At 43.3% G+C, this 26464-nt stretch overlaps 1 protein-coding gene across 7 annotated transcripts in view; it reads right to left on the bottom strand.

The window, feature by feature from the left end:
• The window catches only part of LOC147152476 (mitogen-activated protein kinase kinase kinase kinase 4-like), a 50405-nt gene that overhangs the window by 2502 nt on the left and 21439 nt on the right, over positions 1 to 26464 (bottom strand). Inside the window, exons 6-30 of one of the 7 annotated variants that reach the window (XM_086046994.1) lie at positions 25526 to 25616; positions 25306 to 25436; positions 25184 to 25238; positions 24325 to 24403; positions 22435 to 22610; positions 22290 to 22362; positions 21694 to 21904; positions 19701 to 19859; positions 12402 to 12488; positions 11704 to 12162; positions 11065 to 11217; positions 10177 to 10428; positions 9844 to 9935; positions 9634 to 9761; positions 9449 to 9543; positions 8865 to 9043; positions 8626 to 8755; positions 8096 to 8365; positions 3960 to 4077; positions 3677 to 3847; positions 3462 to 3605; positions 3247 to 3381; positions 3068 to 3168; positions 2834 to 2983; positions 1477 to 1636 (exon numbers count right to left, since the gene is read on the bottom strand). In XM_086046994.1, the coding sequence (XP_085903120.1) occupies positions 1477 to 1636; positions 2834 to 2983; positions 3068 to 3168; positions 3247 to 3381; positions 3462 to 3605; positions 3677 to 3847; positions 3960 to 4077; positions 8096 to 8365; positions 8626 to 8755; positions 8865 to 9043; positions 9449 to 9543; positions 9634 to 9761; positions 9844 to 9935; positions 10177 to 10428; positions 11065 to 11217; positions 11704 to 12162; positions 12402 to 12488; positions 19701 to 19859; positions 21694 to 21904; positions 22290 to 22362; positions 22435 to 22610; positions 24325 to 24403; positions 25184 to 25238; positions 25306 to 25436; positions 25526 to 25616 (3799 nt within the window). The remainder of the gene's footprint in view (positions 1 to 1476; positions 1637 to 2833; positions 2984 to 3067; positions 3169 to 3246; positions 3382 to 3461; positions 3606 to 3676; positions 3848 to 3959; positions 4078 to 8095; positions 8366 to 8625; positions 8756 to 8864; positions 9044 to 9448; positions 9544 to 9633; positions 9762 to 9843; positions 9936 to 10176; positions 10429 to 11064; positions 11218 to 11703; positions 12163 to 12401; positions 12489 to 19700; positions 19860 to 21693; positions 21905 to 22289; positions 22363 to 22434; positions 22611 to 24324; positions 24404 to 25183; positions 25239 to 25305; positions 25437 to 25525; positions 25617 to 26464) is intronic. The other 6 variants (XM_086046941.1, XM_086046950.1, XM_086046960.1 and 3 more) reach the window with 6 other exon arrangements.

Below are 26464 nucleotides of genomic sequence, written 5' to 3'. Positions count from 1 at the left end.
TGTTTAGAGACAAGCAAATTAGTGACGCATGTTTATCCAAACAGGCCCATGTTTCACACTGAGTAAGTATCAATATGAAACATTATAAAATACTTTTTTCTTTGTTTATTTAATTCCTATTCAAAACGTGAGAATATAATAAATCAGATTATAAAATAATATTATAAAATATAATAACGCCATTCTTCAATGTTAAAAACTGCTTTAATAAACAAAACCCTTATATTGTTAAAATAAGTTTTGTTTTTTCTCACAATTTCAGCTCGTGGTATGCCGCGGGATTTTTTCAATGAAATAAATGTGCCTCGACTCAAAAAAGTTTGAAAAACACTGATTTAAAGCTCATTAGCTTCCTAAGAAGTGAGCAAGTAGAGAGTTGTAATGTAACTGCTTCATTTAACAGCGGTCATTGTTAATATGTCAATGCAGCAGATATGAAAGAGGTCAGTCTCTGAACGGATGGGCGGAGACACCCGGTCCAGGGAGCGCTTCCATTGGTCAACCCTTCGGGTTGCTGATTGGCTCGCAGGTTTCCCGTCCGCTTCCAGAACACCATCTGTAACACCCTTAGTGTGGAAAAACATATCGCACAGGAGCAGTTTCGGTGCTGCTATGCTCAATTGAATCTGGCGGCGAGATTCAATTGAAGTAAATGTAGTTAGCGCGGGCGGGCGCGGTTCCGTGCGGGGCGGTGCGGATGATGCGTTTGTAGCAGTGGGACGCGGAGCAAAGTACTGAAAATCCACCCATTCGTCCATTCAGCGCAGCTAAACAAATGAACTTTTTGCCCCCTTCGCCTCGCAGCAGTCAATCAGGATCGGGGAGTACTACGTCACACACAGCGTCCTGTACACTCGGCGAATCTTGAGTGGGATTATTGTTGTGGTTTGTGGACATCTACCAGTACCGGGACAAGAAAAAAAACAGACCAGGCTTGGAGGACCATGAGCGAGGACCTTGCTATACGATTATATGTTTTTACTTTCTTTTGTTTTTTTACAGCTGTTGAACTTTACCAAGATGGCAATATTTGTTTACGTTGGCTTTATCACTACTAAAGCTACATAATTATTCCTCCAGCAGCGGACAGTCAAGCGACATGCTGGGGTGTCACTCACCGGTGTGCTGGCTCTGACGCTGCTACTGGGTTTCATCACTTGTACTAGAAGAACTCACATTGTATCTCCTGTTGAAAAATCTCCTGCGCAGTTGGGTGACTAGTGGCATGTTTGTAGTGTTCGAAAGGCAATTTTTGTCATTTGCCCATTTCACTGAGTAGGTTGAGATCAACTTTCACAACGTCATACGCATGAGGGACGATTAGTGGGCCGGACTAAAATCCTCTTCCACTGAACAACTGATTCTATTGTCCTGAAACTGCTATGATGCATATCTGAATTTTGGCAAACAAATGGAAGTGTGTCACTTGAACCATGCAGAGTAAATTCAGCCTCAGTCATTCATTAACCCACTTACCCACTGAAGTCGGCATTTCCCCCCACTGCAGCACCACATCCTTGGTGATGCGCCCGTACGTGTTAACGTAGACACCCTCGTCCTCGTAGCAGACGAGCAGCTCTATTCCATCGGTGTTGGGCAGGATGATAATGGCGTGGCACTGAATGCTGGTCTGGATCTGAAGGCGATTGAGGGACCATTTAGGGCGGGCAAGTCAAACAACGTAGGGAATGCATTTACTTGAGTGGTGGTCATTTCCATAACGAAAACTAAATTAAAATAATCTCCTCAACGCACGTTTTTCATGTGCAAACCTCCATTAATGAACAATAACTGGGACTAAATTTATAGGCATTTTTGTGGACTAATGAAGACAAGACGAAAACGTAGTTCATTAACTAAAGACTGGGCTAAAACATTTGAGTACATTTTACATTTTAGTTCACGAGCAAAGTGAGACAAAATTTATAGGATTTCTTGGCATCGATTACCGCTGTCTCGACCAAGTTCTTGTGCGATTCACGGCCAAATAACATTAGGCGTTGAGATGCCGGTCACGCAAACCAATGCGTAGAAGTAAAACACGAATGGTTATACTTTGCACGAGGCAGGGGAGAAAAAGATGTGATATGGACACATTTTTGCTACATTGACGTGGAGAAAAAAATCCTTATGCTTGATTTTAGTCAAAGGGAAAGAATGCGGGCACACAGTAGCTGGATAAAACACAATTCAAGAGACACGTCACAGTTCATCACCAAGACATCGCAAACATTTAACAAAAAGCTTGGTGGTGGCGGTTGTTTATAACGTAACACTAAACCAACGACACGTCTTAACTGACCGCAAACTAATGCTAGCTACCTTACTAGCTTGTAGCTGTAGTAGCCACTTGTAGATATCATTGCATGCGAAGATGAATTCGTGCTACTGAGATATGTAATACTGTGGTTAGGAAACTATGGTTTCAATTGGATTAAGTTTAGTTAAAGCAGACAGAAGTATGAACTAATCTACGTGCTGCAAGTGAACTATAGTTACTTGCAGTTTGGGCAGCTACACATGGATGCAAAGTACAAACTAAAATCGAACAAAAATAATTAATCAAATAAATTGCCACACAATTCAAAAACAATTTTAACCTACATTTTCATACATGAAACGTGAATAGACATGAAAATGTTCAATATCAGCTGACAAAAAATGTAAACAGGTAAAATGATTGTCCTGACTAAAACAAGAGTAAAGTGTTGACAGTTTGTTTTTGTTTTTTTACTAAAAATAAACTGATAAAATTGTGTTTTGTTGAAAAGACTAAAATGCTAGCCTTATAAATGACTAAATTCAAAGATGGCTAATAAAATGAACACTATACGTGAGTGGGTAGGTAGATGTCGTAGACTGCGCCTGAGTCCACATCCACGGCATGGAAGCCTGAGCAGGAGCCATAGATGACCTTTAACCTCTGACCTTCCTCTACAGTCAGATCCACCAGGAGAGGCTTGTGCACTAAGTCGCCAAATGACTGAAAGCGAACGAGGGTCAAGGTATTAGGCGGGCATCAAATAATAAGATGCAACCAAACATCTAAGTGGCTCAGCATGCTCACCTTGAAGGCCATGAACTTGTGGTACGGTTTAGGCGCCCAAGCATAAACCTCAACAGAGTTCTTTAAAGCCAGCACCAAGAATTTAATCCTCTCGTATTTTACTAGAACACACAGTCATTGATTACAACAAGAAGATTTGTTTTAGCCAGTACGGCTTATTGCTGACTCGGCCCACGTACCGACTTTGTAGTGGACGCAGCCTTCCAGGTCGCCCACGTTAACCCAGCCCTGCTTCTTCTCCACCTCTGGGTCATTATGCAGAATCTTGTTCCGCAGCCATGACAGGTAATACACTCGCAGCTTGTTCTTTTTGCCTGGGAGTAAACCACACATTCCTTAAGTTAACCATCCGTCAATCCTTCATCAGTAACACACAGTCAATCAGTGCTTGTACCTGAAATGGTAACCAGAACGTTGAGACCCTCAAGGACATCCATCTGCTGGATACGCCGCCGGTTGATCAGCGGGTAGACCTTCCCCTGACCGCTGCGGTCCAGCAGCATCAGACCGCTCTCGGTCCCCACCAGGAGGTTCACCCCTGCAGTCACAAACGTGCCTTAGCGACCATCACCTGAGAGGCTGCGCTGACATCACAGTACAAACTCTTACCCCAAAGAGCTGCGCACAGGATCTCAGAGTTGAACCGCTTTTTGTATTTGCGGATCTCTGGGGTGTCGCTTGGCGGGCGTGTGTTGACGGGGTTGACATTGACCACCGAGCCTTTGCGGGACGGGTCGGACCTCAGTGGGTCTGCTAGACGCACATCCTGCCCAAATCCAGCTGCAGGCAGATGGCGCAAGACTTTCTGTTCAAATTATTCAATAACAAACAGACGAGCGTACTCTGCACTTGATAGCTGCCTCGCGTACTAAACGGCAGACCTTTGACCTACCCATGTTGTTAAGCGAGCTTCCGCTGGATGGGGAAATCTGGAGCAGTCGAGGGTCGATGAAGGGAGTGAAGGAGGACGACGACTTGTGTTTGGACATGGAATTACTCTCCGATTGGCTCTGTCCAAGAGAGCAAAAACAAGGGAGTTAACAGAGCGACAAAATAACCTCTCCGACTCTGTTGCAGCTACAGTGGAACATCGATTTAACAGACTCATTGGGAGAAAGCGTCATCCGTTACGGCCGATTATCTATAACATCGAAATACTTTTTTAGTGGCCTAAAAACACCCAATAGTGTTCAAAATTGTTTGGTGCTTTTTTTGTAAATACGCCTAGAGCAGTACAAAATTATTGGATACATTTTCATAAAAGATTGAAACTCCTTTAAAGGTTTTAAAGTTTATCCAAACTCACCTTGTTGGTGCTTGGGGGGAGGCTAATGGTGTGGATCTGGCTATGTTCATGAGCCATGACGTTAGCCTTTCCTTTTTCCACGATTAGATGCGATAGATAAGGGCTTTACAAAAAAACAACAGTCTACTGTAACAAAAATAGCATCTTCGAGGAATGTACACACGACGAGCGACTGAGTAACGAACAGCTATAGATATGAATAGGTAAATATCGCATTCTTTTGAGCTGCGTGCTTACGGCTTTGCAAAGCTAATGCACAAAATTCCCATTATCTTTCATGGAAGTCGTCACTGCAAAAATGGCCGCCACGCATGTACATGCATTGCTTTTAATGGATAAGTCGCTCCTGCCAACATGTTCGCCACATTGACAAACTTTTCAGCCGGCTCTACTCAACTTATGTCTGTTTATCTATGACAAGAGAGCGGCACAAAGCGGAAAATACGTGACCGGTCTGTCTCTCTGTTGATGGCGCCACACTGCGGTTTACTGGCACTGTGGTAAATAGCGGCCAATTCTGGAACTAACAGACTGCTGTACAAAGGGGCGCTTCGGTTTTACTGGACACTACTTTCTGTCCATTGACTCTGGGGTCCGTTGGCTCCAGGTCCGTTAAATCAAGGTTCCACTGTGTGTATGTGGGTGCGCGTGTGTGGGCGTGCGTATGCATAAACAAATATACACGGGAGGGTCCTTGGTTTATAATGGAGCTCTGCTCCTACGGGGGCCAGTGTAACATTATGAAGTCTTGTTTACCAAATAAAGTTTACCTATTAAACTCATACGTATAATAATTGTTTCTGTGAAAAACAGTTCTAGGCCATAAATATAAAACAACCAAATGAGTACTGCCTTATACTGCCTACTTGTGCCATGTGATGTATTAAGATGTTGCGCAAACCAATTCATTGCATGCTGGCCACAACCTCGAAATTGTGTGAATCAGGACCATCGTAAACGAGGATTATCTGTGAATGTGTCTATACATTAGCATTATACACACACGTAACACACACACACACATCAAAACCATTTTGTTGAGATACACAAGCTTATTAAAACATGAAGCTGGAGTGAATATACAGTCTTGAAGTTAGTTTTGACAGAAAAAGAGATGAGTGGAAAGGAAGAGATGGTAGCAACAGAGGTGGGTGCGTCACTAAATTTTGGCGGTCCGTCATTTGTGATTCGCCAGTGGCAAGGCCGGGACACCTATCCGTTATTGTCAGTCCGTCATTATTTCAAGCCAAACCAAACTGTAATAGTCAGTCAGTCATTGTTAATTTTAACCGCGGTTCCGCCATCGCTAAATTACAGTTTGTCACCACTATTTCAGGACCTTTAGTATTATTATTCAATATTTACAATGATCCCTTTGACTCAAACATTCAATAAATAACATACCGTGTGCACCTGGCAACCCAGTAGTAGATAAATAGGAGATAATTAAAGTCCATCACATGACTTAACACTGCCGTATCTCTCTGTAGCGATCGCTTCCTCTCTGACTTTCTCACTTCATCCGGCATACGTGAACCAAACTGGAAGTAATTGTTTACAAAATAATCTCAAAATACTGTACCTAATTTCACCAAGATTTAACAGAAAACCGCAAACATAAAGGTCTATAGGCAAATAAATACACATACAGTACATGAAATATTTGATTCAAACAAAGATTGTAGATTTTCTTGTCATGGCAACCAATCGAAGGTAATACAAGCGCCAGCACATCTGCAAAGTTGGGAAGCATAACAGTGTTGATAATTGACTAATATGATCCCACTTGAAACATAAATCATCAGGTGGAGATTTGTGGTGACAGGAGTGATTGTGATACGCAGATGGTGCATTGGTGACACGCGTCAATAACGTGATATCATCTTCACCAGACGTCTCCATCAAATGACGACATTGAGGAGCCACGTCTCATTATCCGTCTCATGACTATTCCGGTGACGGACAAAACCCCACTTGCGTCGATGCTTGGGCCGTCAGTTGTTCTAAGTTTCCCGTCATTTCGTCGGCAAAAGGGCCGACCGTCAGTGCCAAATTGACGGACCTTCCATCTGTCTCCTTATGGTATGCCCACCTCTGGGTAGCAGAGATCTATATCAATGCTGCGGTATAATGCAGGCAGAAGAGGATCCTAAATCCACCACCAAGATGCATCTGCTTTGAGGCAGTAGTGACAAAAAACACCAAGCGCCCACGAACACAACGCAAAGCAGAGACACTCGCTTGTTAGTTCACCCCAAGAAGCTCCAGTGGGGGTTCCTCCATGCTATGACCGTGTTCTACCACCAGGGGGCAGCCATGTTAGCAGGAGGTGTCAGCTAGGCCACAAGGAGGAAGAGAGCCAGAGTAAAAGTCAGCAGGATGGAGCCAGAGAACGCACATCTGCCAGACCCAACAACCGGAATGGTACTATAGGTTTTGTACAGGCTCAGAGATTTATTTTTGGTTTGTTTTTTTTAAAACATTAAATAAACATTTGCAAATACAGTGGAACCTCTAAAGTCAAATGCACCTGATGTTGTGCAAGTGGGAATTACATTTAAAAAAGTGTTTTAAAGTCACTCAAACGGTTGGATTTTTTTTTTTTATCCTCTTGTATTTTACTAACCCTTGCATGAATCCACAGGAGGATCAGCTTCAATAAGAGCCGTTTAAAATATTGGAAAATGCATAAAATAAGCAGACTCACACTCAGATTCCAATACTTCTGCCTACCATGACTGTTTGCATCATCACGCTTTGTCCAAAAACAGCACTGCTGCTGACAGTCAGCTACTTTTTTTATTTACATCTGCTAGATCAGTGATTCTCAACCAGTGTGCTGGGGAATATCGGTGTGCCGTGAGAGCTGTAAAGATGTGCCGCGGGAAATTTTAAAATTGCACTTAATTGGTCACAAATGATTAATTTAGAACAAATAATTTGTCTTTGTCCATCTATCTATGCTAGCACCCTATCGTGATAGACAGAACAAAAACATGATTTTCTATTAGATGGCAGAAAGTATATAATTGACGTGTGCACTTTTTGTGACCATTTTTTTGGGTGGTGTGCCGTGAGGTTTTTTGAACACAAAATATGTGCCTTGGCCCAGCCTAAATCTATGTAGGCCTGCTCACTTCCACATTTCTTCATTCTCATATAAATCAGCCACCGGGAGGTTAATCCTTTTGATATATTGAAGTGGGCATTAGAAGAAATGTCCACATACATTTTGGTGCCAATTGACCGCCGTTTTTGGACGTTATAAGCAATGAAAGTACAACGATTTCCAATGGAGAGTTTGGAAACGGTTCCTCCCTTGACTCCGGCCGAACAAGGATAGAACGCTAGGGGGCGCGGCCATTGGCCTAATTAACGAGAGGCGTTATTCATGGGGTCACTTATTTCCTAATTACTCCAAAATGAATGGATACAATAGAAAATGGCAACTCTTTTCATTTTCCTGATCAAAAAATATATAAAATGAACTTGTTAGTGAAAACATGGCCATCCCACCGTTCCTTTAAAGGTTCCACTATATTTGGCAGCAAAAACTATCATGGCGCTAGTTGAAATGGTATTCCAAAGTTGGGCTTTGAAACTAAGCGAAACTAAACCGATTCAACTGGCAGCTGAGCCAGATTGGCTGACTGTGTCCGAGCCTGAACTCCCTGGAGTCCATTTCTGCAGGTGCCGGCCTCAGTCGAGCGAGGGCAACGTACCTCGATGGCAACAAGCTTGTCCAGGGGATTCAGTGGGGACATGGCCAGACTGGCGTGGCTAGGTGGCGATGAGAAGGAGGAGGAAAGCATGGATGTAGAAGAGGAAGGGGAGTGATGGCTCTGTTGGATAAGGTCTGGTAGGTGGTGAGTGCAACCAGTGAAGCCATTTTTCTCTTGTAGGCTGTGGCTGGGGGGTTGGGCCTGGCCGTGAAAGGCACCGGCCGGGGAAGAGGAGGCGAGACTGACCAACCGCTTAATATCAGCGGTGCTCTGCAAGCAAGAACAGGCACACTTTGGGCTCTAGTGAACAGGAGGAAAGATGACATTCTGCAGTCTTGTGTTTTTAAGATCCTCTTCTTCCAACAAACAATCTATTTGGTGTAGCTCTATGGTGATACACACTTTACTTCATACACAAATGCGAGGATTATGGTGAATGATTGGATGAAAGCCCTGGACAAAGACACACTGCCCATGTGTTCGTTGGGTTGACAATCTTCGAAAATGAGGTTCCCATCTCCTCTTCCTACCTGTCTGATGACCAGTGTGCCATCCTTTGAGGGTGTGGTGGTCTGGTTGCTCTCAGAGTCTTCAACCAGCATGGTTTTGGCAGACCCGCTCTCCCCATTGCTCAGCCTCCTGTGGAAGCCGTGAGAAGATCTGACGTGCACAATCAGAACCACTTTAAGAACATCTTAAAAAAAATAATGATAATACAACTTTCTACAAAGATCAACAGCAGAACGGTCAGTGGATGTCTTCCGCTAACCCAGAACGGGAGTCCTCTGCTCCCGAGGTAGACTCTTCTCCCGCCTCCTGGTCTACTTCCTCATCGTCGTCCTCATCAGTGGTGCCCGACTCGTCACTTGAGGAGGAGTAGTCGGTCACCTTGTGGGGAGGCCGCACATCATCCACTGCACGAAGTTCCTTTGCGAGGGCTGTCAGGTCCTAAGGAGTAGTGATAATCAAAAAGCAGGTAAGACGGGAGACAAAGGTGACAGGAAGAGAGTGTGCATTCAAACGTGGCTGTTTTAAAAGCAGGTGGCAGTGGTTTCTGCCACTGCACAAGGCAACCAAATGAGGATAGATATGCATGCACACAATTTCATATTGCAAGAGGGAAGGATTTGACTGCATCAATCCGACCCAAAAAAATCAGGGTCTAAAATGTTATACGTATTGTACACTGCAATGAATAGCGGTGATATGATGCTGTCTCCCTAATAGCCTTACAAGGACAACCACCTGGTAGGGGGGTCAAGTGAACTGAAGGAAAAATATTTAAGAGTTCTCTCGTTAAAAAAAAAAAAAAAAAAACGGTCTGCTGGATTATTTCAAGGAGGAAACACTTACAGCAGGTCGAGTAGGCCTGGCAAAATTCTTTTCATCCGTTTTTTTGGGAACATTCTCAGGGCGCTGCAGAGGCGATCCTTCAGATTTGGAGGATGCTTGGAGGGTCACACGAAACTGGATTAGAACATTTTGGCAACGCTGGCGGACAGACAGGCAGTGGCTGAGCACGATACCAGGTGACTCACAGCGTGGTCTGAAGCGGTCTCCAGGACTGGCCTGGGAGCTGGAGTTGGAGGAGCCGGACGAACTCCCACTGCCGGGCCGGGGCTGAAGCTTTTCGACGCGGTCCCACAGGGGGCGCTGCTCCACATTACTGCCCAACAGAAGAAAACTTGAAGAAAAACATACAAGACCATTTTGAAGCATCCCAATTTATCTACGTCTTCTCTACTGACCCAGACGCGCTCCTCTGGCCACCAGGCTGCAATGGCAGTGGAGACTCCCGGCGTGAGAGGACCGGTGAACGGGACGTTGTTCTCACAGGTACCTGGACAAGATGTACACAATGCTTGCTTCACAACTGGTAAACTGTCAACCACTAGTAACAAGCAAAGACTGTATTCAGATCTTTTTATAGTCAGCAAAACATTCATTTGAAGTTCAATGACAGACAGGGAGGTTGTGGTGGAGTAGCATTGGTCAGTCGAGTGCCAGACATGACAAGAGAGGAATGATGACACTGAAGGGGGCGGACCAGGGGAGGGATGTGGCCCTCTACCACTCCTTACCTTGGGTGGCACTTCGTCATCGGGCTGGACCTGCGGCTGGTGAAGGGGAGGTTGGGGCTGGGGGTCAGTGCGTGCAGGCAATGGGTGATGATGGTGGGGATCCTGGGAGCGCAGGTGGAGTTGTGCAAAGCTAGTAGTAACACCACCGGGCTCGCTGAAGGACTGGGAACGAGCGACCACGGGCGGAGGAGGAGGAGGAGAGGGGGCAGCGCTGTTGCTGCTCTTTAGAGCAGCAAGGTGAGACCACTGGACCTTTAGGGAGTGAGGCAGGGAGGTGGAAAAACAGTGATACACGAGGGAAGGTGTGGGGTTTACATGCATGCTCTCATAACACATGCAAACAAGAGACAACAGAAAATAAAGATGGAAATCATTGTCAGGGCAGCGTTCACTCAGTGATTCTGTCATTTGGCAGCTCTGCGTTTTGCCAAATAAATGCCAGCCCATGCGCAGTTTTGCGTTTCGGTGGGTTCGTTTGACGGGCAAAATATATCATTTACGTCGCAAACAGTGATACGAAACCGCTTATTTCGAGCCTTGCAATCAGCCATCGATTGGGGCGATACTGCCGTACCTACAAATATGAGGATTCTAAACATGTTTAATGGGCTCCTACTTGCATCACCTCTCTGGCAAATTTTGTGGAAGTCAGTCATGTAGATTTGACATAATCCCATGGAACTCATTCGTGCAGATTTTACATAATCCTGCAAAGTAATTAATAGGGGTGTAACAAAAACCGGTTGGAACCAGAAAACTGTTTTTTGATTTAAAAGGTGCGAGTGCATCGAATCGAACCAGATCGAATGGTTCCACATCGCACAGCAACAATATCAATTTCATTTATGCATCAGTAAGGGAGAAAGAAGAGTGGAGCGGGGCAGTTACCTGAGGCTCCATGGGCCGGTGCATGGCAGAGGCCTCGGATGAGCTGCTACCGTTTGAGAAGGGTTCAGCAGAGCGAGGGGGAAGAGGAGGCTGCTTGGGAGGCGGGGCGGCCTGTGGAGAGCCCTGAATATTTTTGCGGTATCGCTCATCAGCCTGGGGTGCGGGAAACAAACAATGACAAACAATAAGGTGAGCGTGGGAAACGGGAGTGCTGAGAGACAAGCTCAAAGGTCCATCATCACACTCAGAACTCCTCATTCGCTGCCTACAAGGACGAGCGGCAAGCATGACATGTCATGCTTGAAGTTGCGCTGCACAGACACAGGTGAACATTGTATCAACAACTTTGAATATTGAAAAGGGAGGAAAGCGTTGTTAATCATGAAGTGCCTCACGACTTGGATGTTGCATGTTAGTTTGGGCTTTGTCCATTTACATGCAGCCGCCCAATTCATAGAGACATCGCAGCCATAAGTCCTCATCAGGAATTTGCCATGTTTAGTCTCCAAAAGAGAAATCACGGCAACTCAAGTGTCGCCGGCACCACCTCCGCCATTCTTGTCACAGGGGCAGCACAAAGACAAAGTGAGAAGATGGAAAGAGCAGGTGGCAGGGCAGCCAGTCAACAAGGGGGTTCACCTCTCTGATAGGCTGAGGAGGAGGATTGAGCGGTCCATCGGGCTCAGCATATTCTCCTTGGGGAGGTGTGGAGTGAATGGAGGACTCAGCCTGAGGGGGGCTGGAATGACAGGGGGCCAACCTGTGGCAGACGTTCTCTTCGGGGTCACTTTTTTCTAACACCGCTGCCCGAGGTTCAGCACCGTCTGGGCCAATCGTCTGTGGGGCCCCAGAGTTCTCTGAGGTGCCTCTCAGTATTGCAACAGCACTGTTGAGTACCACCGCTTGTGGGGGCAGGGTAAGGGTTCTGTTGGGGGTCGATGTGGTCGTCGGAGGTTTGCTAGGGTCTGAGGGGAGTTTGGCCTTATTATCAAGCTGCTGCCGGGATGCATGCTGGAGTGACCGCAGCTGCTCTTGCTGCAGCCGCTTGTGAAGCCGCTCAGCCCTGCGCTGCTCCTCCAACTCGTGCCACTTGAACTCCTACCGCAGATATGGGTGGAGGGGGATTCAACGCTGCAATCATTTTCCACAAAAACAAAAAACTTCTACAAAGCATTTGCCCAATTTCTTCTCGGGTGATTTTTCCACAACCCTTCTTCCTTGCTCTTTAACGTTTGAAAAAGATGCACACCTGGAGTCAGTTCAGATGAAGTTCTGTGACAGACTAACGAATATACAGTATAATGTGAGTATTAGGTCAACGTGGTTGTGTGACTGACCAGTAACATAGCCTGTTCACGCAGCAGCTGTTCCTGCAGCATCTCCAAATGTCTCTGCTCCTCCTCTAGCTGCCGCCGGATGTACTCCTGTCAAGCAAAGTTATAATCAGATGTTTAAAAAAGAACAACTACAAAAAAAAAAAAATCAATAATTTCCAGGTTTAGTACTATATACTGTCCATCAAGCCATTTTACCACACCACACATTCTTTGCGGGTCAGACTAAAGCCCAGGGCTGGGCGGTCCGTCCCTGGGCCGGACCAGTCGGACCCTCCGGCCCGGCCGGATGCCCATTTTGTGGGCGGAGGGGGCGACAAATTTTTAAAAATGGCTTAACTAAGCATAGCTGGAGGTGTATTTTAGTCCGGCCCACTATCGGCCCTCGTGGGTGTGACGTGCTCGCGAGGTGGCCAAAATTCATCTCAGCCTACTCGGTGAAAGGCTTCTTTTTAGGCTTCTTTCTACTCCCGTGTCAGCGTGAGCGACAACTGCTGTTAGAGGGATTGTGGTATTGATCCCCGGCCAGGACCCCCGCCCCCTCTTGTAATGGTATGCCCCAGTTGCAGGTGGGAGGCGCGGGTTACGTGACGTGACGTTTTGGTTTTTTTTGGGTTGGGGGGTGGAACGGGGCGGGGGCTGACAATGTTTATGAATATGGCCGGGGGGTCGCGGCCGGAAGGGTACCCAGGTCAAGGGTGGAGGGTCGCGGCCGGACGGGCAAAAAAGGGTCAAGTGCCCAGCTCTGCTAAATCCTTCCCTCAAGGAGTGGCTTCAGCAAGATAAATATCCAACTCTGAGTCATACTTTGCTAAGTTCACTGCCATATAACTTAACTAGTACTATTTGGTTGTTGTTCTTTGAATAATGCGCTCCAGTTCGAGTCTGTCACCGCGCTTTTGCGCACTACAATCATGCAGCTCTGTCAGGCTGTGCAGCCTCAATAGGAAGTCAAGTCAGCCACCCCAATGATTGCTTCCGAGGACCAACTTCAAAACAAAAGCCAAGTGAGGCATTGATATCCATGTACAGTCCGACTTTGTGCACTTTTATTTTCTATTTGACTCTCGCGGCGTGTTGCATAGTGTATAAACAAATGTTGTTGTGCTGCTGGCCTGACTGAACGGCCTCCAGTGCTAAGAACTACATTCGCCGTAATAAACATTGGCCAAACTTATTGTAGGAGAGCCACCGGCGAGAATGCTATCTCCATGTCGCTCCTACCGCTCATCAAAATATGTCCTTGCAGTCTGTGGTGAAAACAATTTTTTTTTTAAATAAATAAAAAAAAATTGGGGTTCTGGACCACTGCTCTAGCTGATCATAGGGTCCCATACAGCAAGTCAGAGGTGGGCAATTAATTCATCCATGAGGTCGGTGGGTCGGGAAAAAAAATGAGCACCAAACAACAACCTCTGTTGCTCATGTGAGGAACACGCTAAAAATGTTTATAACCCCTGGTTATAAATATTGTTAAGTACTGTTGTAAAACACAATGTATGTACCGAGGGTGGTGTCTTAAAAGTATCAAGCGATCCTTAGCTTAAAACCCGGAAACTAAGGGTGTGTATATCTCCAATAAAATATGATTGTTTTTACATCACTAATGTAAATGTGACATTTCCTTGAAAGAAATACTGTATCTCGCCACTGAAAGACGTTTCGATACGTATTTTGTTATTTTAAAGTGGAACGATTCAATCGATTCACTCGCATCTTTCAAATCAAAACCAATTTTCCAATTGTGCATGCATATGCATATTATATTACAGATGCCACTAACAGGCAGGCCTGTTGTGTGAGCAAACGCTGAAATAACTCCATTGTTGACGAGACACACTAAACATTTGCTAACGAGGATACGAGATATGCTGCGGTTATGCCGAACGTGTTGAGCTATTCTTGCGAGGCGATTACATATGTCGGTACAGTTTACGTAGATAAGGCCAAATGTTTACAGCATTACACCCCAGGTAAAAGAGGACAGAAAATAAATCATTGCGGTCTGTGGGCATCCGTCCGGGACTGCAGTAGGAGCACAATGTGAACAGAGCAGCTTGTAGCTGAAAAGTAGTAAGTAATAATAAAATGTTTGATTATAAGCCGTGGTACGGTACAATGATACTAGCCATGTGGCGTTACTGCGTTACTACTACAGTTGATTTGACGAGGAGCAAGCCGGCGGAAACAAACAAGAAGGCAGCGTGGACTGGAATACATGCGTATCAAGATGAAAGCTTAGAGAGAGCAGAGACACTGGAGAGGGAGACAGAGAGAAAGAGAGAGAGACATAAACACACAATGCAAAAATCAGCTATCTAATCTACACTTAGAATCTAATATCAAGCCGAAAAGTCTTTTTGATCTTGTTTTGAGAATAATATACTATGCAAGAGCAGAATTTGTACGATTATTGTTTTAAGATTATTTGCATTTTATTTCTTCGTTTGTAGATCCTAAAATTGGTTCATTTGCATGCAAAATGAGATAACTTACTGTCAAAGTCTAAGTTTGAAGCTATAGTTTATGTTTTCAGAGAACCTTTAGCTGTAAAAGCGTATTTCAAGAACCTCCTAGTAACTGTACGAATGTCAACACACTTCATTCACACTTTTTGTTGTAACATACTCCAGGGCGGCATGGTAGTTGACTGGTTAGCACGTCCGCATTTCTGTAGTCTGAATTCTCTTAAAACAAGTATTCATTTCTTAAATTTAAGAAAGTTCATTTTTGCAGTGCACCAATTCCAATGGTACGTCAGGTAAATTGCACTTACGGATGTAGCGGCGAACTTTATTTACTGAAATAGGTTTTCTGAAGTGTTGCTGAACCCATATGGTGTTACCCTTTCCACATTGATGTTGGTTTTTTGATGCAGTGCCGCCTGAGCGATCGAAGGTCACAGACATTCAATGTTGGTTTTCGACCTTGCCGCTTACATGCAGTTATTTCTCCAGATTGTCTGAACCTTTTGATGATATTATTGAGTGTAGATGATGAAATCCCTAAATTCCTTAAAATTGTACGTTGAGGAAAATTCTCCGAAAACTATTCCACTATTTTCTCATGCACTTGTTTACAAAGAGGTAAACCTTGCCCCATCTTTGCTTGTAAATGACTGAGCAATTCAGGGAAGCTCCTTTTACACCCAATCATGGCACCCACCAGCTCCCAATTAGCCTGTTCATCTGTAGGATGTTCCAAACGGGGTTTGATGAGCATTCCTCATCTTTCTCCATCTTTTTGCCACCTGTCCCAGCTTTTTTGGAATGTGTTGCAGCCATCAAATTCATTCAATTCAAGTTTATGATTATTTGCAAAAAACAATAGTTTAACGGGTTGAACATTAAATATCTCACCTTTGTCGTGTATTCAATTAAATATAGGTTGAACATGATTTGCAATCATTGTATTCCGTTTTTATCCATATTTAACCTCAACATTAAAGCCTGAAGCCCCTCGTCAGACATCTCTCTAAAACCTGCGGTCGTCTTTGGAGTCACCCTTGAAAACCGGACATTTTCGCCACCTACAAAATAATTAATATCTCAGCCCCTGTAGCAGACATAATTCCGAAAGAATTTGAGAGCTTAGACATGTGGCTTTCACACAAGCCCGGTTTTATTACTATTTACTGTTTCAATAGAAGATGCAAGTGAAGCACAATTTAATTTTTTTTTTTTTTTTTTTTTAAGTAGAGTGGTTATTACCATGCAGCATTCTCTTATAAAGACGTTGAAATCATCATTGTCTATGTACATATATCTTATCACGTTTGGATGGTTTTTGGCAAGTAGGGGTGGGCGATGTATATCGTAGAGCTGTCCCGACTAGTCGGCATAGTCGATGTGGCCGATGATGTAAATACGTCGGGACGCACAGCATACCGTCGATGTCAAGTATTGATGACGTAAAATACGTCGGCACGTACACGTGTCGAATGTCGAACACTTAAAGCGACGTCACTCACGAGTACTACTCGAAGACGAGAGAAAGCAGAAAGCTGGAGTATTGTAAATCCATCTAACTAATTAACTAATATCCCCGGGTTTTACTGAAATTGCTGTTATGTCCGACGTATTAACGTGCGTCGTTAAGTTTCATTTCTCGAAGCAGCGGGTTGCAGTCAAACTAGTAGCCTTATTGTGTTTCAACTTTGTGCATTATGTAGCTAACGTTCGCGGAGCTATTTCACTCCAGTCAAATTGTGTTGGTGCTTGTAGGTAATGTTCCGTTGATTCCGTTGCTTCATGTACCTATAAACAGTAACACGTGACATCAGTCTATATATCTGCTCCGGAAAGCTCTCTGTGGGCACAGCACAGAATGCAGATCGTATTTAGGATGATGTCCTGCTCCCGCTGCTTTAAAAAAAATAATAATAATTTTAAAAAGAAAGAAAAAAAAAAACCTAGAGGAAACACTGGCCTGCTAACCATAGTCCATGACTGTACTAATATATAATGTGTGCTTTTACATTGTTATAATATTTAAGTATGCACTGCTTTACCTGTTTCAGGTTTAAGCAAACTGATGTTATTAATTTTTTTTTGTTGTTTATTTTTGTTAATTCATTTACTTGGGCTGCTGCACATGCACGCACACATTGTTTCACCATTATGTATAGATAAATACCTCATTGATTTTCACACGTCATGATGCCTTCCTAAAAGAGATGTGACTCTTCATTCAATTTCAAAAGTTTTTTTACTTTAATAAAAAAGAATTTAAATAAGCTTTCAGAAGTGTTTTTTTTAAATTAATAATCGTCAAGTCAAAAATAATCGCTAGATTAGTCAAAAAATTGTTAGACTAATCATAAAAATAGTCGATAGATTAATCGGGAGAAAAACAATCGTTTGGGACAGCCCTAATATATCGTCATCGATTTCATCGTCAATCTTGCTTTGATGTGCAATTTTACATTGAGTATTAGTACTGCCTCGAAAAGTCTAAGGAGTCAGTCGATGGCTGCAAAGTATGAGGAAATGCTGAAATCCTCATTCAGCAAATCAGTGTACATTGACGGCTGAGGTTTGAGGAAGCGATAATCATTCGCTGAATCAGCGGGCAGGACCGTTGTTTGCACCGCAGCCGACCAATGTTTCAAATATGGAGGAGTTTCCAGCGGGGAATCATAGCAAGAGTCCACGTCGTCCATAATCTGTTGGTTTGGGGTTGACAAGACTGACGTCGGTGGGAATATTATTGTGAGATGTGCCGAAACGGTCACCGTCAAGAGTAATTCTGTTCCACCTCGAGTCATATGGATTACGAGGAAAACTTGGCGACTGCCCAAGCACGCTAAACAAAACTTAGTAAACACACACACACACTCAGAAAAGAATCGCCGAGTTGAACCAACAAATATAAACGCACGCATGCACACACACGCCCAGTACTTTAGCGAGCAAGTCAAATGTGACAGCTTGGATGTTCGATTAACATTCAGTTTACACGCTTTTAGTCCTCATCATTCATAAGTAGCGTGTATTCCCGAGGCATGTTGCGCAAACTACGACGGTTTATTAGTGTGACACCAGCATAAACCCAAACATGAATAAAGTCACAAGTCTACTACAAGTCACAGCGATGAATGAGTGGGAAAATGCACTTTTCGGGAGTTTTGTTATTCAACTTTATTCTGAATACGATGGTGTCTTTTTAACACATTTTATCAGGTTGTGCACTTTGTGTGGGTGTGTGTGAGTGAGTGCTGATGTACTAGTGGATATCTGTCTTGGGTTTGCAGAAGCTGTATTTAGCAATTCAAAAGAGATGTTCACAAACGTTGTCCATACACAATTGGTCTGTGAAGCAAGTGCAGATTTTTTGTAGAATATCATCAAATTATCGTAAGAGTTTTTTGAAAAAATAGATATTGTTTTTTGCCCATATCGCCCACCCCTAGTCACAAGTCTACAGAGGAAAGCGATGAACGAGTGGGAAAATGCACTTTTCGGTGGTTATAGTTTTGTAAAACAACTTTATTCCGAATACGGTGGCCAATGTATGATAATGGGTGTTGTCATGAGGACGTCTTTTTTCCTCTGGCTGGGTGACACTTCAACACTGTCACACAAATCACATATCAAATAAGTTTTGTTTTTTTTTCATTCTGATTGCAGTAATCAACACCTTTTTCTCATGAATGCTCTAGCAGTTGGCAGTGGTGCATCAGTACTGCAGCTCAAAATGTTATGTACAGTAAGAATTCTAACCTACGGACCCCTGTCAAACGGAAATTCCCTCACCCGGAAAAAAAACGTATGCATTAAATTGTCTTCTACTATATTACATTAACGATCGATTCCTTCAACAGTATTTGGACCATGTTTGTTATACTTTACTGTATTTTGTTCAAATACATGTACTTTAAAGTGCAGTTTTGATTTAATAAAATGTTTATTATTTGTATGTTGCTTGTTTTGTTAACTTGTTACACATGTATTTTGTTAATATACTTGCAAGTTTATACAGGACATGTACCGTAGTCGTTTCCCACATAAGGAAAGTCCGTTATAAGGAAAGATTGGACAATGCAAATATGATTCCTTACTAGAGAATACTTCTGTATATGTCAGACCACTATGGAATAATAGGAGACATTTAAATGACAACATTCCCCAAAATCAATGTACGTCTCGACCTAATTTTTAGTTCTTCATTTGTTAATTATTGCCGTAGAATACCGTTGTATTGAAGAAGCTGTAATAAGCAATTTAAAATATAAACAAGAGCTATTGTTCACAAACGCTGTATATTCATAATTGTGCTGTGAAGCAAGTGCATATTTAAAATATTTTTTGCAGAATATTGTCGAATTATCGTTGACAAGGTACGGTATCTGAAATTCTCTCAAAAGTCAAATTTTGCGTGACACCACAAAGCAAAGTTTAGTTTTTTTTTTTTTTTTAAATAATCGACCAAGCAACAGCTAACAACTCGAAAAACTCACACAACTGTACTATTATACTAGTAGTATACCACGATACAACTTTGTATTATAGTCCTGTCCGTTGATGTGCAATTGTAGCAAGTAAAAGCGCAAGTAGCTAAAGAAAATCATCCTTCTCATGCCACGCACACAAAAGGGGGGTTTCTTTGAAATGCGCCTTCCAATCTTGAATGGGTATACCGACAGTAGCATGCTGAATATTGATGCATTATTGAAAAGCCTGCAGTTTTCCAAAAAGCTGTTTTTATTGATCTAAACTGCACTTAATGAATGGGCAAAAGGCACAGTAGAATGTGTAGTCAAGGCTTTGAATTCAGCATTATTAAATTCTTAACAAAACAGACCTGCTCACGATCGTTCCTCCTTTTTTCGTCCTCAGCACGACGGCGCTCCTCCTCCTTTCGCCTGCGGTCTATTTCTTCAATGCGTCTCTTCTCCTCCTGCTCCCGCCGACGCTGATCGCGCTCCTGTTGCCGTCTCATTTCACGTTCACGTCTCTGTTGCTGAAGTTTTGACAGATATATGACACTCAGCTCTCATTTATTTATTAGCACTCATTTTATATTACTGCATCTGAAACAAACCTAGAGGTATGACAAAAAACGGTTTGAAACAGAAACCCATTTTTTATTTAAAGGGTGCGAGTGCATCGAATCAAACCGTCTTTTATTGGAGAGACATGACAAATTCATTCAAATCTGTGTAAAATAACAAAAAAGTAATTGCATCATACACTATCAAATGGAGCCATACTATATCGAATCGTAATCTCACTGAGTCAAACCGAAGTGAATAGTTCCACTTTCAAATCAAAGCGTCCTCGAATCGTTTTGCACCCAACATAGCGAAAACCGCATCGAATCGTTTTTTGTGGAGAGATGCACACCCCTAGTGGAACCTCATATTTACAATGCCCCCTAATGTATTCTTCTATTTTTAAAATTGCAATATATATTTGAAAACCCCCAAAATCGCAATTTCATTTTTTTCCAATTTCATGCAACGATTTGCGATACAAGGCTCACGATAACTATTATCTCAAAATATGACGATAGAGCGATTATCGATATAATGGTCAGGAAATCAATCCACGATAATATACGATACTACTATTCAAAATTTAAGTTTTTCAAAGAAAAAACATTTTTTGTACCATTACTGAAACACAGTATTAAATTCAAGTGCAATTTCTTATATAAACAAATACGTCTTCCTTACAGAGACTTTATTATTGCAACAGTTCTGCAAACACAATGAGTGTCTTAACTCAATTCCATCCCAATGACATATTTATATGTCATTTCACAGTGGGCCTGAAAAAGTCTGGCCCACTGTGAAATGACATATAAATATGAATGAACACTATTTTAGTGCAACATGTCAGGAACATTCCCATTCTGTTGTATTTATAAACAGTGACAATTGTAATATAATATTACTGTAAAACGCAAATCTACTGCATAGCCTCTACCTGCAGATTTTAAAGAGAAAAAAAGAAAATCAAAGAATAACTTTAATGTAAGCAATGTTAAATCCGACAAACCTTTGCAATGTGCGCATGACTGTGAATTTCATGCAATTCACGGGTTTCAAGCATGTCTGATTGGAGTTCCCAAACGCTGATAAAATGTGCGGTGGTGGCAGTAAGAGACAGTGAGACACCAAAATAGCAGTAAATGGCTTGCCAGCCCCTCTCCTATTGGAAACGCTTTCCGACGTCACCGTCAAGTAGACTATGTGTTTCAATCCGAGGGCATTTGCCGTCGTGGCAGACGTCCGAGTACACGCTGCGCAGCACAGTAACGCTCCATTCTGTGGTGCTGCCCCTCACCACATACGCAGCGAATGGGATTGACAACGGCACGCTGCAGGTTCATTACGAAAAGGGCTTTAAGAGCCGCATGAAACCGGGCTCGCGACGTGTTAGCCAGGCCTGATATAGCACCTCCATAGTGGTGAACGCTGAAACTGAAGTTAAAATACATTGCTGCCGCAGACACTCATTGCCCTGCGTTGAGCAATGTCAATCGGTCTGGCTGGAGGCGGCCGCATCGCAATTTTGAACGTAGGAAAAATATCTGGATGCATTACATCCGCGGAGCCACAGACAGGAGAAGGTCACAGCGGGTTTCCAAACACGATAGATCACAATTATCTACCAATTGGTATTGTTGCTCGCTTTAACCAGTTTGAACAACGTGACCCGTGAGTTTGTTTGTTTTTTAATATACGTAACAGACAGTATTCTGTAACAACAATTCGTAACAGTTTGTAGCTGTGGGAAACAAAAGTGTTACCAATCCAAGCAAGCCCGATTGTGAGGATAATAAAACCAACCTCTTCTAGGCGCCGCCGCTGCTCCTTCTGCTGCTCTATACGCTTCTGCCTCTCGGCCAGTAGTTGGCGCTTGTATTCCTCCTGTTCACGAAGCTGCTGTTCCTGCAGCAGTTGCTGACGGCGGAGTGCCTCCGACCTCTCCTTGTTCTCCTGCTGTAGGCGGATGAAGTCTCGGCGCAGCGTTGACTCACCCGGGACATTAACAATGGAGCTAGGGCGTGAGAGCAATCAGACATGTTAATCTGCAGTAGTGCAAATTAGGGCTGAACGATTTACCGTTTTGGGACCAAAATCGCGATCTCAGACAACGCGATTTCGAGATCGCCGGTTTCTTTAAAGGGCACTTATCGCCCACGCTCACCATTAGTGGCATGCTAGTTTTTGATGGTATGATGGCATTTTGTGTCATATTTGTAAATGTTACTGTACATTGCAACTATTGCACTGAAGCTTGATTTCAAGAAAATCGCAAAATAAATCGAAATTGCAATATCAGTCAGAAAAATAGCAACACAATTTTTTCCAAAAATCGTTCAGCCCTAATGCAAGTACTGAGTAGTAAGTAGTGAGGACAGCATGTAGTGCTGCAACCAAACCTTGGTTCTCCTTCCTGCTCCGCTGGATCCTCTTCCTCCTCTTCACTGCCACTGTACTCATACTCAGTCTCATCTGTGTACCGAAGACATTCCAAGTGATGCAAATGTCGCAAATTGTTGTTCAGAATTGGGGAGACAAACGCACCTTTCTCGCCCCTCTTCTTCTTGGTGCGATCAATGTGGTCTTTCAACTGAATTCGGACCTGCCTCTCATTGGGTTGATCACGAATGAAGGGATGTTTGAGCAACTGTTCGGTTGGCGGACGCTGCGTGTAGTTCTTCACCAGACAGCTTTCGATGAAACTGAAAAACTTTTTGGACCTGGGCATTCCAAACATAAAAGCAGCCAAATGATCTAAATTGCGATTCAATTCAGTTACAAATGAGTTTGACATGGGCCCCGGATACACAGCAAAACGTATTCTAGAGTGAGCTAGTGTTAATTTCGTTACAGAAAACCAGATGAAAATATTTCCGATAACACACATTTTTCACCAGGCAAAAACTAAATTAGACGTGACCAAAACCGCCATGAATAAACAATACCCGGGACTAAATTAATATGCATATTCATAAACTAATGAAGACGAGACAAAGATGTAGTACAACAAATAAAGGGCTAATCTATGGACATTTTAGTTCACGAGCAAAGACGAGACACGTAAATTAATACAATTTCTTGCCATCGTTTACAGCTCTTGACCAGGTTTCCACGCGATTGATGGCAAAATAACAATAGATGGAGAGTTCTTGTGCCATTCACGGCAAAGTAACGCTAGGTCAGTAGGTGGCGAGTTGCGGGTCACGGCAAAATAACAACTGCCTAAAAAGTGAAGCATTAATGGTCATGCTTTGCACGGGGCCCGGGAGAAAGACAAGACGAGATATATGGACACATTTTTGCTACATTGAAGTGGAAAAAAAACCCAACAACAACCTTATGGTTGATTTTACTCCAAGGGAAGGAATGTGGGCACAAGTTAGCTGGGGGAAAAAAAACAACAAACCTGAAGAGACACTTCACTACAAAGACATCGTGATAAATTAACAAAAACTTTGGTAGTGGTTGTTTATAACACCAACATTAAACCAACGGCCATAATGTTCCAACAATAACGTTAAACCGATATTAGCTAACTTGATGCAATAAAAATAATTATTGCAAAATGCTATTTTAGGAGGAGAACGAATGTCTTCCATTTCAGGGTCATAGCTATCAGTGCACTGCGGGGCTGGCATGACCAGTCAGGTTTAGATAGATTTTTACACTCTCCGTCGGGTTTGGATATATTTTTACAGTCGAGAGATGTCATAGACAAGGACACACTTCGCACGCAAAGGGATAAGGTTTGTACTCAATGTTAGCAGTTAGTTAACAAAACAAAATTGCTATCCACCTTCTTCCTTGTCAGTGAAATGGACGTCCACTAGAGGGCAGACTATGCCTGGAAGAACAATACTGCAGGGTGGTAACGCACGACATGACAAAGAAAACTGTAGTCCTTTACTCTACCGTTTTATGCAGGCTTAGTCATGGCTGCTCCATGGTATCGCGGAAGAGAGTAGTGGTCTTTCTTTTTAAAAGAACCCAACACAACAAGTCAACCAGTACTTGACCCGATTCGGGATGAATAGAGCGAGGGACAAAAACCCACTCCCGTCCTTGTTTTGTCGGTCGTTTTGGAAAGACTTCTCATCCTCTGTCCGTCCGTCCACAAAATGGGCGTCTGGTCTTGGACGGAATGACAATATGACAATATGCGCAATTTAGCGCCAGCTAATGCTAACGTGCGCACATGCGCATAGTTAGCAGCAGCAGGAATTCAACTTAACCAATACAGGAATACTAACCATCTCTCTCTCTCCGCCGCCCCCCCACACACACACAAGAATAGTCATTTTGGTTGGACCCTGCACACTATGTGAAGTGACTTAATTGTTCATAGGCGTTAAGCCCCGTTGCTTGTTGTGCGGCTGGCTTAAGGAAGACAGTTGGGGCTCTGCCAATAAAGGTACTGAACGTTACTCAACTCACCATTTTTTGGATTTGAGTCTTGGAGGCGGGTTCCTTGGAATCAGGAAGAGTGCTCGCATGGGATGCATGTCACAAAGCGCTGCAAGCACACACATCATAATAAATCAGAGTAGGGCTGTTCGATTAAGCGATTTTGAACCGTAACCGAATTGTCTGGATAAAAAGAGGTTAAAAACGTTCAAATCGGCACGTTTAATTTTGTTATATCTAAGTGTAGCCCATTTGTACTTTCTGTATTGTGTTATGTTTATACATTCTCTTCGTATTTGTACTTTCTGTTACTCTTCCCTTCATATTAAGATCTCTGTTTTCCGGTGGTTACTTCGGTGTTTGTCATGCAGTCACATGAGTAGCGCGTTCAATCCAATTGCTGAAATGCGGAAGCGATTGTCCGCTGGCCGAGGAGAAAGTGACACGTGGGGGATTGTTTACTGCAGGAGCCGACTATCTGAGCCGACTGCCGAGTGAGTGAGGAAGTGAAGTGGAGCGTATGCTCAACTGGCGGAATTGGCCAGGTCGATGGTGAGCTAGGAGCCCAGGATTGAAACTTGGAAATTGGAAATTAGAACTGAACTATTCTGAACCATATCCTGCTCTGGTCGGACTGCATTTTAGCCAGCCGATCCCCTTCATTGAACTTAAATTGACTGGCATTTTGAGTTCAAGGAAAGAAAAATTTAGTTTAAATAAAAGACATTCAAAATACTTCATTTTTCATTTTGCAAAGAAATCGTAATCGTAAAATCGGGTTTGAGAGAGAATAATCTGGATTTTTTTATTTGGCAAAATCGAACAGCCCTACATCAGAGACAAGCCTCAAACTGTGTTCGCATAGCAGGAAGCAAAAAGAAGCCCTTACGTGGCGCTCCTTCAGCCATCTCAATTGCTGTAATGCCGCAAGACCACAGATCACTCTGCAAGAAATCAACAGCGTCAACCACGCACGCACACATAAGCGCTCAATCCAAAAGAAGGTCTTACTCTGTAGTCGTATGTTGCATCGGGGTTCTCGTCGCAGGCGATGACTTCAGGGGCCATCCAATAGGGAGTACCGATGAAGGTGTTTCTCCTGCCCACGGTTCTATCGAGCTGGGCACTTACACCAAAGTCCACTGGGGGAGTGGAACAGAGTTTCATTGACCGTTGTCAGATTACAGCTACACCGTCATCTTTTTGACAAACACCAGGCTTGTCAGCTCACCTAATTTGACTTCAGCATTCTCTGTCAACAGGACATTCTGGCCCTTGATGTCACGGTGGATGACATGGTGGGCGTGGAGGTGAGCCAGACCCTACCAAAGCACAGGGCACAGAAGTGAGTCAGTTGAGACATTTGACCTTTAAAAACTCATTAAAGAAAAACAAAAAACAAAAACGATCGCTGGTAAAAGTGTCCAGTAGCCAAGGCTAAGGGATTGAAGGCATTGCCCGACTGAAGCTGATCTCCAGGAGCAAATGGGGGAAGATCAACCACTGCAAGGTAGATGGAAAAAGAGTCGAAAGTGGAGCAAGATGACCTAGCATAGCAGTGAGTCTATCACAATGGAAGCTGATGGGAGCCAGACAGCTTAACCCATTAAGTGTAGTGGAAGTTGGTAGACTGAAACGGTAACGGAAGCCCATTTAAAATGATAGGCGGACCGGCCTATAGGCGATTACTATTTGGTCCAGCCGGACAAAAAGGCGGATAGACGGACGGCGGAAGGATAGGCTATCCCGGCTGCAGGCGATAAACAGACTGGGAAATTTGAGTAAAATGCCCAGCTCTGCGTTACTGATATAATTTGACAAGTATGTCATTCTGTATAATGTACTCATATAACGGACCAAGGGCTGCAAATAACGATAATTTTAATAATGGATTAACCTGTCGATTATTTTGCAGATTAATCGATGAATCGGATTTTTAAAAAAAAGTTAATTTCTATCCCTTTTATTAAAAAACAGTTTCAAGTAGACAGTGGAGAAAACCAACAAACTAATTATTTATTATTAAGTTACTGGTTAGGTCTATAACATGTCAGAAAACAGGCCTCAAAGAATTATCATTGCATTCCAAAGTAAAAGCAAATGTGTCACTTTGATTGAACACAAAGATGAGCAATATGCTTTCTTGGAGGACTCCAGAAATCAGAGAATA

Source organism: Filicampus tigris, chromosome 1 (genome assembly GCF_054856515.1).
Source record: "Filicampus tigris isolate MCC_2025a chromosome 1, RoL_Ftig_1.0, whole genome shotgun sequence".
Classification (NCBI taxonomy): domain Eukaryota; kingdom Metazoa; phylum Chordata; class Actinopteri; order Syngnathiformes; family Syngnathidae; genus Filicampus; species Filicampus tigris.
The sequence above is the reverse complement of the archived record's forward strand: the minus strand, read 5'-3'. Positions and strand labels throughout refer to the sequence as shown.